This window comes from Podarcis gaigeae (genome assembly GCF_964106915.1).
Source record: "Podarcis gaigeae genome assembly, chromosome: 4".
NCBI lineage: Eukaryota > Metazoa > Chordata > Lepidosauria > Squamata > Lacertidae > Podarcis > Podarcis gaigeae.
The window spans coordinates 23,812,619-23,826,757 of record NC_139677.1 but is presented as its reverse complement, the minus strand read 5'-3'; the positions used below and the strand labels follow the sequence as shown (position 1 = coordinate 23,826,757).

At 43.8% G+C, this 14,139-nt stretch overlaps 1 protein-coding gene across 1 annotated transcript in view; it reads left to right on the top strand.

Annotated features, from left to right (window-relative positions):
• Window positions 1–14,139, top strand: part of STK24 (serine/threonine kinase 24) — a 40,983-nt gene that overhangs the window by 11,293 nt on the left and 15,551 nt on the right. Inside the window, exons 3-5 of the mRNA XM_083735324.1 lie at window positions 11,579–11,635; window positions 13,241–13,349; window positions 13,537–13,694. Of these exons, the coding sequence (XP_083591450.1) occupies window positions 11,579–11,635; window positions 13,241–13,349; window positions 13,537–13,694 (324 nt within the window). The remainder of the gene's footprint in view (window positions 1–11,578; window positions 11,636–13,240; window positions 13,350–13,536; window positions 13,695–14,139) is intronic.

The window sequence follows — 14,139 nt, the reverse complement described above, 5'->3', positions numbered from 1 at the left end:
CAAGAAAGGGGTCCACATTTCTTGAAAGTTGTCTGTTTGTTATACCTCGAAATTGTCTGCCCTCCTGTGTCTGGTGATGCTCAGACATTGCCATATCCCAGATATTATTTTCTCATATGTTCAGGGCTAGCACTCTCATCTCCTTCCCAAAGCTGGGAAAGCACTAATTTGACTTTGGGAAGGCAAAACTCTGGGGGCCCCCTTCTTAAAGCCCAGCACTTCACTCACCCACCTTGGGGAAGGCAGAGCAAGGGCTGGAGGCATTGAACATTGCCGAGGGGCTCCCCAAAAGGCTTCAGGGGTTGCTCGTTGGGCCATCCTCCCATAAGTGATTAGGAGTCCCCAATACATAAGTCCATTGGAATGTCATGGAGGTGATCAACATGAGATGAGGCATATAGGACCAGTTCTGCAGTTTCCAAAATGATTTGCAGCCAGTGGACAATAGGCTCGAACAGGTTCCATAACCACACTCAACATCTTCCCTGTGGGCCCTGTTACCTGTCACAGGTGCCACTCCCTCTCTGTGGACTGAATGTCTTAAGCGGGGTTGTTATGCTATGAACTGTATCCAATGGAACGTTGCTTGTGCGATGGAACAAACCGTTCTCCTTTTCCCCATGCATTGTTGAAATCTGCTCCAAGCTGTTGGGGGCTCCCTCCAGAACAGATATTGGAGGCACAGGGAGCCTGCAGGGAGGATTTGAGAAAGGGGCAGCCCCATTGCTTGAGTAGAACTCCACCCACACAGTGTTGGCTTACAAACCTCTGTACTATTTGTTTATTTTCCCTATGGAGTCATTGGTGTCTTGGGTTGCGAAGCTTTGGGTGGGGAGTGTTTGGGTTGGTGGTGGTTCTGGCAGTATCTGCTGGGCTGTGCGGCAGACTCTTCTGCAGCATTACCGTACACATAGCTGTCAACTTTTCCCTTTTCTTGCGAGGAATCCTATTCAGAATAAGGGAATTTCCCTTAAAAAAAGGGAAAAGTTGACAGCTATTAGGATGTGGAGTCACAAGTCCCCTCAGAGCTGTCTGGTATTTTCTCTTGATTTGGTGACCTAGTTGCTGCTCAAGGCCAGGGTTACAAAAGTTGGGCAGTTCCCACAAGGCCAGCTGATAGGTTTGATGGAGTCCTTTCAGGGAAATGCAGAGAGAGATTTGTTTTTGCTGATAGTTCTGCTTGCTGTATATACACAGGCATGGTTTCTTCATTCTTTTCCCAGCTTGACTCTGAAAGCGCTGGTTGACTGCAAAGCAGACATTGACCCAGAATATACCAGATTAGCATATGCACTTCTGCCTTGTAGTGCCCCTTTCCATTTCACATGGGTAGTCAGGGCTTACCAGTGTTAAATGCAGCTGCCGCAAGGATTCCTTTGTTTAGGAAGCTCTGAGGTCCTTCTGGCGGTTCCCTCGCTGCAAGAAGTGAAGCTACAGGGAACCAGGCAGAGGGTTTTCTCAGTGGTAGCGCCCACCCTGTGGAACGCCCTCCCATCAGATGTGAAGAACTATGAAGGCAGCCCTGTGTCGGGAAGTTTTTAATTTTTTTTAATGTTTTTGTATATGCTGGAAGCTGCCCAGAGTGGCTGGGGTAACCCAGTCAGATGGGAGGGGTACAAATAATAAAATTACTATTATTATTATTAACATGTTCTCAGCTTTAATAATAGGTAATAGCGCTTGAATGTCACCAGCTCTGTCTCATAGCACCATGTGAATGCCATGTGCATTGCATTTATTGCTTGATTTTCAGTTTGCATTATGCTGGATGCTCCACGGTCTTTTCTCCGATTCAAGCCAGGGATTGGCACAGAAGTGGCTTGGGTAGAACAGGAGAAGTTGGGTGTTGCACAAGCAACCTTAATCTGTCAGAATTCTACTCTCATTGCATACCTTTTGAGCAGTAGAGTAGAAGCCAGAGCTGTTCTGGCAATGAAACCTGTTTTTTGTGATCACCTCCCTGGCTCTTTCCTACGCCTTCATGAAAGGCCTTTTGAGGCCAGTTCTGCAGCATTCTTGGGCGTTATGCTATTTTGAAAACTCGGTGAGCTTCATTATTTAGAAGCGTCTAGCCTTGGTATGCAGAACCTCTTGAAGAAAAGCAGAATCACAGTCCCTTATTGCAGTGGTTTTCAACCGTTGTGCTGTAGCACCCTGGGAGACACTGAATGATAGTCAGGGGTGCCGTGGGCAACACTGGCCTGTGTCCCTCCTTCCTTCCCTCTCTTCTCTGTTGCCCTCTTGTATCTCTGCCTCCCAAAGGCTTACACAGCTGTTTGTTGCAGCAGCCCTGCCTACAAGCTCCCCAGGCGAATGGTGCCTCTGGTGCTGGGGGTGCTGGGTGCCAGGAGCTGAGTTGGCCTTGCAGTAATCAAGCAAGTGGGTGAGGGAGCTGACCCTGCCCACCCACCAGGCCTTGGGAATGGACAAACAAGTCCCAGGCCCCTGTGGGGCAGTGTGAAGAAGCACCTCTCTTTGGGGGCAGAGAGCAGGGGCAGCAGCGGCTGCCCAGAGGACTCCCAAGGAGAGGGGAGAGGAGGCTGAGGGAACACTCCACAAGGGAGGGTGTTCAAAAAAGGGTGAGAGGCTGCCAGCTCTGCAGGCAAGTTGTGACATAACTGGGCCCCTGAGCTGCTATGGGGTGCTGCAGAAAGGGAGCCGTGGACTCAAAAAGGTAGAAAAGCTCTGCCTGCCTTCAGATCATTGCTTTAGGCTGTTTGCCTGCTCAGCATTCAGGCTTTTTGTGCTGCAGAAGGGTTTTTCATCTAGTAGACGAGAGAGACAAGTTGGTCTAATGAAAAAGACTGCAGTACCTGCTCTCTACTTGCTAATCTCTAGAACCACCTAGATGACCAATATTTACATCATACTATAGGTATAGGTCTGGAATCAGAACAGTGACTTTCTTTAAAAAATAAATAAATATAGCATATCTGTGTCCATCTTTCAGCCTTGGTGCAAGTAGTAGTTGCTTCTCAGTTAGGAACTTGTTGCATCATTGGGGGAAGTTGAGTCAGGAGGCCTTCCACTTGCCTGATGAGAAAGAAGAGCCACCTTTGCCACATAGGTGAGCTGAGGTACAGGTTCCCTTTGCTGTTCGGGGAATGTATCCTCTCTTCCTTCTATAACATCCATCTGTGTATTTGAGTCTGTATCATGTCCCAGTAGGTAGCTGTGGACCTCCATGGGTCATACAGTGTAGTCACACCAATCCCATGTACTATCCCACTTAGTTAAAAACTCAGATATATAAGCTAGGTGCTAAATTTCAAATGACGGGACTGTCATCTGGCTAGTTCAGATGACAACTTAGAGCTACCGGTAGGTTAAGAGCTTTGAAGAACCTAAAGGAGAAAAGTCACTTGATCCATGGATAGTCCACATGTTTATTGGCCTATTCCAACTTTTTATTTTTCTTGGTGATTGCTCCTGCTCAGGCTGCACAGAAAAAACATTTTGGTTCCAGAAATTCATTCAGATTGGGCAGGTAAAATACAACTGGTAGAATTCTACAGGCTGGGGTGTTAGTGTGTGGAAGCTGTCCACATCCAATGATCCCCAGATGGTGGAGATGTCAGGACCATCCTGGCGACAAGGCCACTTCACTTGGTCACAAGTGGTCAAAACAACAGGTGAAAAAGGTGCCTGGCTAATTTCGAACACTGCTAAGTACATTCCATTTGGAATGTTGTATGGTATTGAGGGATGTTCGCAGGATCAATGCTCTTTCATTGTTCCTGTGTTGACCTAATTTAGTAACAGCTCACTAGTTTGACTTTTCATACCTTTGCATCTCCATGGGTAAACATGTCGTTAACACATTGTAACATGTTTTAGTGCCTGCATTTAAAAAAACCTGTCGATATCTGTAAATGTCTTTATTTATCAGTACTACAAAATACTCTATAACTGTATACAGTCGTACCTGGAAGTTGAACAGAATCTGTTCCGGAAGTCTGTTCAACTTCCAAAACCAAAGTGTGGCTTCTGATTGGCTCTAGGAAGCTCCTGTAGCCAATCAGAAGTCCCATTGGACATTCAGCTTCCAAAAATAGTTCGCAAAGTGGAACACTCACTTCCAGGTTTGCGGTGTTCGGGAGCCAAAACGTTCAAGAACTAAGCTGTTTGAAAACCAAGGTACGATTGTACTTAATAAACCTGCTTCTGTTGTATCAGAATAGGAATACTATTTCACCACTAGATGGCCCTGAATTATTAGTCTATTTTGTGCAAGGAAGGTTTGTGGTCCCCCCCCCTCAAACTTATTGGCTAGCCAGTTTTCTTTAAAAGTCTATTTAAATTCAGATGGAGGAGAGGGGGAAATATACTGCTCATTCTGCCAACCTTTAGGGTTTAGAGTAAGTAAAATACTTTAAATATATGGATGTGATAAAAAGACTACTTACAAATATTGCCAGATCAAAGGATCTAAAACCCGAACTACTTGGAGCCAAATGGTGGTTAATGGATTGAGATTGAATCCCGACAAGACAGAAGTACTGTTTCTGGGGGACAGGGGGCATGCAGGTGTGAGGGTACATTTCCAAGCACAATTCAAAGTGTTGGTGTTGACCTTTAAAGCCATAAACGGCTTTGGCCCTGAATACCTGAAGGAGTGTCTCTTCACTCCCAACATTCAGCTTGGACACTGAGATCCAGCTCCGAGGACCTTCTGGCAGTTCCCTCACTGCGAGAAGTGAAGCTACAGGGAACCAGGAAGAGGGCCTTCTTGCTGGGCAGAACCCCCTCCCATCAGATGTCAAGGAGATAAACAACTATCTGACTTTTAGAAGACATCTGAAGGCAGCCCTGTTTAGGGAAGTTTTTAATGTTTGATGTCTTACTGTGTTTTAATTTGTTGAAAGCCACCCAGAGTGGCTGGGGCAACCCAGTCAGATGGGCAGCATATAAATAATAAAGTATTATTATTATTATTATTGGGATGCGGGTGGCGCTGTGGGTAAAACCTCAGAGCCTAGGACTTCTGATTGCAAGGTCGGCGGTTCAAATCCCCGCGGCGGGGTGAGCTCCCATCGTTTGGTCCCAGCTCCTGCCCACCTAGCAGTTTGAAAGCACCCCTAAGTGCAAGTAGATAAATAGGTACCGTTTTATAGCGGGAAGGTAAACAGCGTTTCTGTGCGCTGTGCTGGTGCTGGCTCTCCAGATGCAGCTTGTCACGCTAGCCACGTGACCCGGAAGTGTCTCCGGACAGCGCTGGCTCCTGGCCTCTTAAGCGAGATTAGCGCGCAACCCTAGAGTCGGACACGACTGGCCCGTACGGGCAGGGGTACCTTTACCTTTTCTTCTTCTTCTTATTATTTATTATATGCGACACCTGTCCAAGAGGCTTACATAATGGGCCTGCGACAAGGTGGAACAGAAACACAGTTTTGACAACTGAAAATGAGCCAGAGGGAGGATGAGATCTTGGGCAAGTGTTCATATACTTAGGCAAATACTCTGTTTCATAACCAACTGTAATGTGTCAGTAACCATGCAACTATCATCCAAGCGGCAGTTCATACTAGAAAGCAGCAGGAAGAGAAGGGAGGCAGAAGCTGAAGAAAGACCTGTGAGTGGAGAGGAGAGTGTTGTCCTTTTCCCATTCTTGGAGTTTCCTCTGGGAAACTCGCCAAACCTGCTGCACCTGCAACTGGGTACAGAGAGTTCAGCCAACTGCTCAATGGACATGGCTGTGCTGGACAGCCTGAGAAAGCTCTGCACACCTTGCCCACAAAAAAGCAAGTCTAGACTGAGAGACTAGGGTTATGTCCGCAGCAACCTTGCTCTTTGTGAGACTTTTGTGGGTGGGCTGAGAGTTTGTTTGGACTCTGGGTGAGTTCCAGGGTGGAGCCCTGGGTGAGAGCCAGGAAGCTGATAGGCAGGGTGTGTCCAGAGGCAAAAGAACTGATACTGTCTTTTATTTATTAGTAATGTTGTATTGATGCAAAATATATTTATATGTCAACTCTGTGTTTTTGTAGTATTTGATGCTTAAGCTGTCTGTTGTTGCTTTAGTATTTTGTATACCGCTTAAAATATATCTACCCATTTGTCTATCAATCTATCTATATCTATCTCATCTCTATCTATAGTGGGACCTTAGTTCTTGAACTTAATCTGTTCCGGGAGTCTGTTCGACTCCCAAAACCGTTCAAAAACCAAGGCATGGCTTCCGAGTGGCTGTAGGAGCTTCCTGCACTCAATCAGAAGCCGCATCAGATGTTTGACTTCCGAAAAACATTCGCAAACCGGAACACTTACTTCCGGGTTTGCGGCATTCGGGAGCCGATTTGTTCGGGAAGCAAGGTACCACTCTCATCTATCTACCGTATTTTTCGCCCTATAGGACGCACTTTTCCCCCTCCAAAAATGAAGGGGAAATGTATGTGCGTCCTATGGGGCGAATGCAGGCTTTCGCTTGAAGCCTGGAGAGCGAGAGGGGTCGGTGTGCACTGAACCCTCTTGCTCTCCAGGCTTCAGGAAGCTATCCGCGGGCTCGCGGGCAGGGTGCGTGCGGGCAGCAACCTGTTCTGGGGGCTGGGGTCGGGGGAAGCTCAGGCTGGGGGGGGAAATAATATTTTTTATTCACCCCCCCAAAAAAACGAGGTGTGCCTTATGGGCTGGTGCGCCCTATAGTGCGAAAAATACGGTATCTATCATCTGTCTATCTAATCTTAAGCGATAAAATTATATAAATAAATCAAAACCTTCACATCGGGTTTCATGTCAGGGAAAAGCTATTTGCGTTTCAGCTGCTTTGTTAGCCCATGTTTGAGTTGCATCAGTCCTCAGGTGTGAAATTATTTCTGCTTTCTTTGCATTCTGCTTTGTATTCTCTCACTCCTCCCCGACCCCCTTTGTGGTTTACTATTTTGGATGGAGGGGGATAACCTTTGGAGCTCAGTATTTCTCCCATCAAAGGGATGTAGTCCAAGGGCCGATAGCATCCATCATGATACGAGGGACTTCAAAAGAGCGAAGCATCTTAGAAATGCTCACCAGCCAATGGCTTCTAATCAGTTCTGCAACTTGTTTTGAGAATGATCTTCAGACCAACATTTTCATCTCTCAGAGGTTTCTTTGTGGGATTATAGAAACCCTATAATCCCTGAGATTGCACCTTCTGATTCCAGGCCTTTTCGTGTTAAAGGTGGTACACTACAATTGGCAAGCTCAGTGTAGTCAACACAAGGAAAGATGTTAAATCATATGTTAAATCATTAAAATGCATTATTGTTCCTTGGATCTGAAGCAAAACTAGAGCTTCGGTGTCTGGGCTCATCTCTTAAGTGGATACCACGTTGATTTGACCTACCACAAATGAGTATTTCTGTTTTATGCTCCCTCTTACCTTTACCAGTTCTTTTCCACAACATTGGACAAGTTGCTTAAGTGGAACTCAGCAAGAATGGAAGAAATACAGCTTACTCACTCATCTAGTGAAATCTGCTCCTGCCCATAAAAACCTTGCTGTTGTTGTTTAGTCGTGTCCAACTCTTCGTGACCCCATGGACCAGAGCACGCCAGGCACTCCTGTCTTCCACTGCCTCCCGCAGTTTGGTCAAACTCATGTTGGTAGCTTCAAGAACACTATCCAACCATCTCGTCCTCTGCCATCCCCTTCTCCTTGTGCCCTCCATCTTTCCCAACATTAGGGTCTTTTCCAGGGAGTCTTCTCTTCTCATGAGGTGGCCAAAGTATTGGAGCCTCAGCTTCACGATCTGTCCTTCCAGTGAGCACTCAGGGCTGATTTCCTTAAGAATGGATTGGTTTGTTCTTCTTGCAGTCCATGGGACTCTCAAGAGTCTCCTCCAGCACCATAATTCAAAAGCATCAATTCTTCGGCGATCAGCCTTCTTTATGGTCCAGCTCTCACTTCCATACATCACTACTGGGAAAACCATAGCTTTTACTATACGGACCTTTGTTGGCAAGGTGATGTCTCTACTTTTTAAGACACTGTCTAGGTCTTAAACCTAGGCTTCAGTAAACCAGTTGTCTGCATTTCTTGCTGCAAGAGACTAATGCTGCAATTTTTAAAAGAAGCATCTTCCAACCCTAGTTTATGCTGAAGGTGCTACATACTTGATTTGTAAAGGTGTTTTTTGTTTTTTAATGCTTATAATGTTACCTGGAGAAGTGAGATTTAACAACTGGAAGATAGTGATCAAAGGAAACATAGATAAAAGGGTTGCAGAGGTAGTCTGTGAATGTAGGAGTAAAACATTTGGGCGACTTAAAGTACTTAAGTCTCATTTTCTTGGTGGACAACTTCCATCATTTTACTTGTAGAGGCCTTTAGAACATTGTAGGTTACACCTTTTATTAGAACTAATACAGAAATGGAAATGAAGGATTTTGCCTGCCATTGTTTAGTTCCCCATCCATAGGTCAAGGATCTGGTCTAAAGCATCTCTGTTGCAAAGAACGGTCCACTTTCAACTTCATTGACAGATTCCCTTCTTTGCAGGACTTTGATCTTAAGCTAACTCACTAACTCCTTCTGCCTTGGGGATCAAGTCTGCTTCAAGTCATTTAATCAGTATTTTTGACATATTCTATTGGGCTAGAGATTTCATGTAAGTTCAGGCAATTGATTCCCATGCTTCTGAAGTTCAAAAATTCTTCCTAATCTGAGTCTTAACCCTTTGTGGGTGCAGGATGTTGTCATCTCATATTGGAGAAAAACTCAGCCTTATTTTCAAGAAGTCTTATTTCCCATTTCTCTCCTCCAAACTGAACAAACATACTGGTTTTTCCTCCTGCTTTTTATGGGCCATCAGTTTTAGGCCTCTAATAATCTTTATTTCGTTTCTATGGATACTTCCAGGTTTTTGTCCCAAATGGATGTGACCAGAGTTGAATATGACACAGACATACCGGTAATCCGTTGGAATATATTAGGAGACTTAGCATGAATCACCTGTCCTTTCTTACTTATAATAACCTTTTTAATGCAGCACATGTGATATTGGCTTCCCCCCAAACTGTTTCTTTGGCTCTAAAACTTATGTTCATGCCCACATATTTTAATGTTGTAATACCTCCTTGTGCCATTTGCGGGATACAGGGCATTTCCCTGAGCTCTTCCTCCATAAATGTCATCTTCCAGTTTTGGGAACAAACTATAGAGAAAACTATTTCTAGACTAGGGGCAAAGAGGCACCGTTGCTCTGAAAGTAGGTCAAATACTCAAGAATGTAGTGAACCCCCTCCCCTTTACATTCATTGAAATGATGGTAATACATTCATGGGCAATACATTTAGATTGAGATCTTAGGTGGTGCAATGGGTCAATCCATCTGGCTTTGAACCAGAAGGTTGGTGGTTCGATCCCACCAAGGGACAGTAGTGGACAGGATTCCAGCATTGCAATGGGTTGAGCTATATGATGTTGGGGGTCCCTTCCAACTCTGCAGTTCTATGATTCTGTGAGGTTAAGAGGGGGTTATTGGTAAATTGAGGGGGAGAGTTGGTGAAAAGCAGTTGCAAATAACATTTGCTATATCGACTAATATTGTGTTTGCAGAATAAGAAGACCCTGTCCCCAGGGTTACCTTGTGATAGTATCCCTTTCATTATACAGTGGTACCTTGGGTTACATATGCTTCAGGTTACATACACTTCAGGTTACAGACTCCGCTAACCCAGAAATAGTGCTTCAAGTTAAGAACTTTGCTTCAGGATGAGAACAGAAATCGTGCTCCGACGGCACGGCGGCAGCGGGAGGCCCCATTAGCTAAAGTGGTGCTTCAGGTTAAGAACAGTTTCAGGTTAAGAACGGACCTCCGGAACGAATTAAGTACTTAACCCGAGGTACCACTGTATATGTTTCAAGAGCATGATAAATATGATATTGTATGTTGGCCAAAATGTTTGTTCATTCAACTGTCAGAGAAGCAGAGTATAAAGGGATATTTTCCTCAGTAAATAGTTTCACTTAATTGAGCCAGCAGTTTTGCAAGCAAGGCATGTTTGGCTTTTTGGCCTTGAAAGCGCATTTGAATACACAAAAGAGTGCATGTAGCAATCAGAGCTTTCTATTTATTTTTAAAATTTACAGCCTTGCAAACTGCTTTTGCAGCTTCTGGGAATTTAAGAAGCAGCTTCGATGGCTGAGGAGGAGACACTGTAGTTGCCTTAAAAAGAAAAGTTAAAATCTCTTATTCGCAAGTTGAGTGAGCTGCAGACTTTTTTGGATTGCATCCATTGACTCTTTAAGAAACTGTTTGCTTCTGTATTTGGAGGGAATGAGTCACGAGCCCATGGAACTGCTAATATTAAACAAACTGATTGCTGGCAGTGAATTGTGCTTGGATGGTATTTAAGTGTAGGGTTGCTGAGGTTGTGCACCCATGACTGCGCTGGAAAAATATCCTAAGCCTCCGATCCACGTATGGTAGAAATGCAAAATAATGTTAATGGTGTTGTTTGCTTCATTTATGAATTGAAGCAATTTCACAATACAATAAAAGCATGTATAAGACAACAGCATGTATAAAAATTTCAGATCTAACACAGATACTGATTAGGATAAAAATCACCGCTTAGCAGACTTGCTGAAAGAGGAAATGGTGTCTTCTTAATAAGCTTCTTAAGTTGAGGAACGTTTTCTCCTGGTGCTTAAAAATATATAATGAAGGAGCCAGGCGAACTTCCCTGGGAAGAGCATCCAAAAACAGGGAGCCACTGCAGAGAAGGCCCTTTCTCGTGTTGCCACCCTCCGGACCTCTCGAGGAGAGGACACATGAAGAAGGGCCTCAGAAGATGATCTCAGGGTCTGGGTAGGTTCACATGGAAAGAGGCGATCCTTGAGGTATTGTGGTCCTAGGCGACTAGACAAAGATTGGAATAATGGGCAAGCTGTCCTTTGAGAAACACCTCACAACCATTATTGATCTTTGGTTTGAGGGACCCCTGAAGAGTTTTTGGGCAACCCTAGGGATCCTTGGAACATAGCTTGTAAGCTACTCTACTCAAGTATATATGTAGTTACGGATGTATCTACTCTACTCAAGTGTATATATAATTATGGGTGTAAAATTTCTGGGATTTTCAAGACAATTTGCCCCCTTTTGGAAGAAAACTGAAACTTTTGGAGAAATTGAAATATATCCATTAATTGCTTTTTTATGAAACCTAAACTTATTTCACTGCTTTAACTTGAAACACATCATTTTTGACATACAAAGTGATACTGTTTGATATGTTTACGAAATGGGTGTTTACTCTGAAGACTCACTCTGTTTAGTAGTAGAACTTATTTCCAGGATAAGGGCCTCAAAAGTATATGTTCCTTAGTTTTGCAGAAGCAAAATTGCAGGAGAGATCTGTGTGTGTGTTTATATATTTCCCTTCAGTCAAAACCAATTCCTAGAGTAGCTTATGAATATTTGTGGCAAGACAATGCTTGCTCCCTAGGCTTACATTTTAAAAGGCAGGGCACAAAAGGGAAAGGGACTGGGTACTATTTTTTACTTATATATAAAGCATTAATGAAAACTATTTTTTTAAAAAAATCTTAATTATTTTTTTTTTGGCTGATATTTAGATAATTATTTTTCTACCTTTACAGGATACAAAATTATGGATAATAATGGAATATCTTGGCGGAGGTTCTGCTCTTGACCTTGTAAGTAATCAGCTTATAGTAATGGAACTAAAGGGTATTTATCTGAATTTGCAGTTGTTTCTATGTGCATTATAAATTCAGAGTGATGTCCAGTGATGTCCGACTGCTTAAACAGAAAGACATTCAACTTCTTTTCTTTCCTCCCCAGCACTCCTGCACCCCAAAAACTGCTCTGGTGTGCCCCAACCCTCCAGGTCATATCTTGAGAGGGCATAGGAGGTGCAAGGGGGAAAATAATAATAATAATAATAATAATAATAATAATAATAATAATAATAATTTATTTATTTATATCCTGCCCTCCACAGCCGAAGCCGGGCTCAGGGCAGCTAACAACAATAAAATAGTACAACATTCTAAAATCATTTCATTATAAAATTAATTCAGCTCAAATTGATGGCAACCATTAGGCTAAAGTTCTGTGAAGATTGCCAAAGGAGGGAGTCAGGCTGTGCCTGGTGGAACAGCTCTGTCCTGTAGGCCCTGTGGAAAGATGTCAACTCCCGCAGGGCCCTAGTCTCTTGGGACAGAGCGTTCCACCAGATTGGAGCCACAGCTGAAAAAGCCCTGGCTCTGGTTGAGGCCAGCCTAACCTCTCTGTGGCCTGGGACCTTCAGGATGTTTTTGTTTGAAGACCGTAATTTCCTCTGTGGGACATACCGGGAGAGGCGGTCCCGTAGGTACGAGGGTCCTAGGCCGTATAGGGCTTTAAAGGTTAACACCAGCACCTTAAACCTGATCCTGTACTCCACCGGAAGCCAGTGCAGCTGGTATAGCACCGGGTGAATGTGATCTCGCAGCGAGGACCCCATAAGGAGTCTCACCGCGGCATTCTGCGGTTGGGAAGAAGAAAAGTTGTTGCTTCACTGGATCTCCCCAATAGGAATTTATTTATTTTTTGCATTTATTTCCCACCCTCACTTTGATGATTCCAAGCCAGCTTCATGTAAGCCTCATAAATTTGTGCTAACTAACTTTAGTAAAAGGGTAAATTTATGTACCTGAACCATTAGTTCTTGGGAAAAGTACAGGGAAAAGTACTTTGATTGTGTCATTTGATTTTTATTGGAATAAATGCCCCATTCTTAATCATCTTCCTTGGATATTGAGTAGGAAAACTGTGAGCCATGATCCGCTGTAATAAAATTGGAATAATGATGAGTGAGCAGAGGCTGTTTGCCTCAAATGGCTCTGTCCTCCTAGAGCAGCCCAGTCAAACATGGAAAACTCCACAAGTGATTCAGTATTGAACTGATTGTTGAATTGAGGGGAGCAGATTCCCTTCCAGCTGAATGCCTGATTCTTCGGCACCCTCCCTCCGATTTCTCGCAGCCTTCCTCCCAGCCTATCCCAGTTCCCAAGGGGAAAAGCTTACACCCCGAGTTGGCTTTTTGTAATGCCGCTGTCTGAGAACATGAATGTGCAAAAATGGTCAAAATAAATACTTCTGTAGTTTTGTGTCGTTGCTGATTGCTCACGTTTTCTCCTCTATTGTGTATGAAGTGTCTAAAATTCTTGACTTCAATTTCCCCACCCGCAAAGGTTTATCAGCTGTATTTGTGCAACATTTATCTTGGAAAAATAAGCTGTTGTGTTTTCTCCTAGTTAGAACCAGGGTCTCTTGATGAAATCCAGATTGCTACGATATTGAGAGAGATTCTGAAAGGCCTGGATTATTTGCATTCAGAAAAGAAAATCCACAGAGATATTAAAGGTAAAACTTTGTAGGGTTTGTGTTTCAAATGCTTTGGGTTGGATCTAGACTTAGTCATGGTTAGAGTAGACCCACTGAAATCAAATCACATAAGCTAGTCCTTATTACTGTGGGTCCTTGACTAAACCAACCTGTTTAGCTTAAACGTTCAAACTCAACATTCTTTTTCAAAAAAAATATTTTCTAGCTGCTAATGTGCTGCTGTCTGAACAAGGAGAAGTCAAACTAGCAGATTTTGGTGTCGCTGGACAACTAACTGATACACAAATAAAGAGAAATACCTTTGTGGGTACACCATTTTGGATGGCACCAGAAGTAATAAAGCAGTCAGCGTATGATTCAAAGGTAAGATTAAAGGAGGACTGCTTAGGGTTCAGAGTTGGGCCTGAAAATCTTTTCTTCTGTTGTCTTTGTTGGGTGAAATAATATTATTCTGCCATGCTGATATTGAGAGAGACAGACACACACACACACACACACACACACACACACACACACACACACACAGAGTGGTACCTTGGTACTCGAACGGCTTGGCTCCCGGACAAATCAGCTCCCGAACTCCATAAACCCGGAAGTCAGTATTCCAGTTTTTCGGAAGCCTAATGTCCAACGTGGCTTCTGCAGCTTCCGATTGGTGCAGGAAACTCCTGCAGCCAATCGGAAGCTGCACCTTGGTTTTTGAACGGTTTCTGGAGTCAAACGGACTACTGGAATGGATTAAATTCGAGAACCAAGTGCCACTGTATACTGTATATTTTCTATATATAGGTTTGTATATATACTGTAT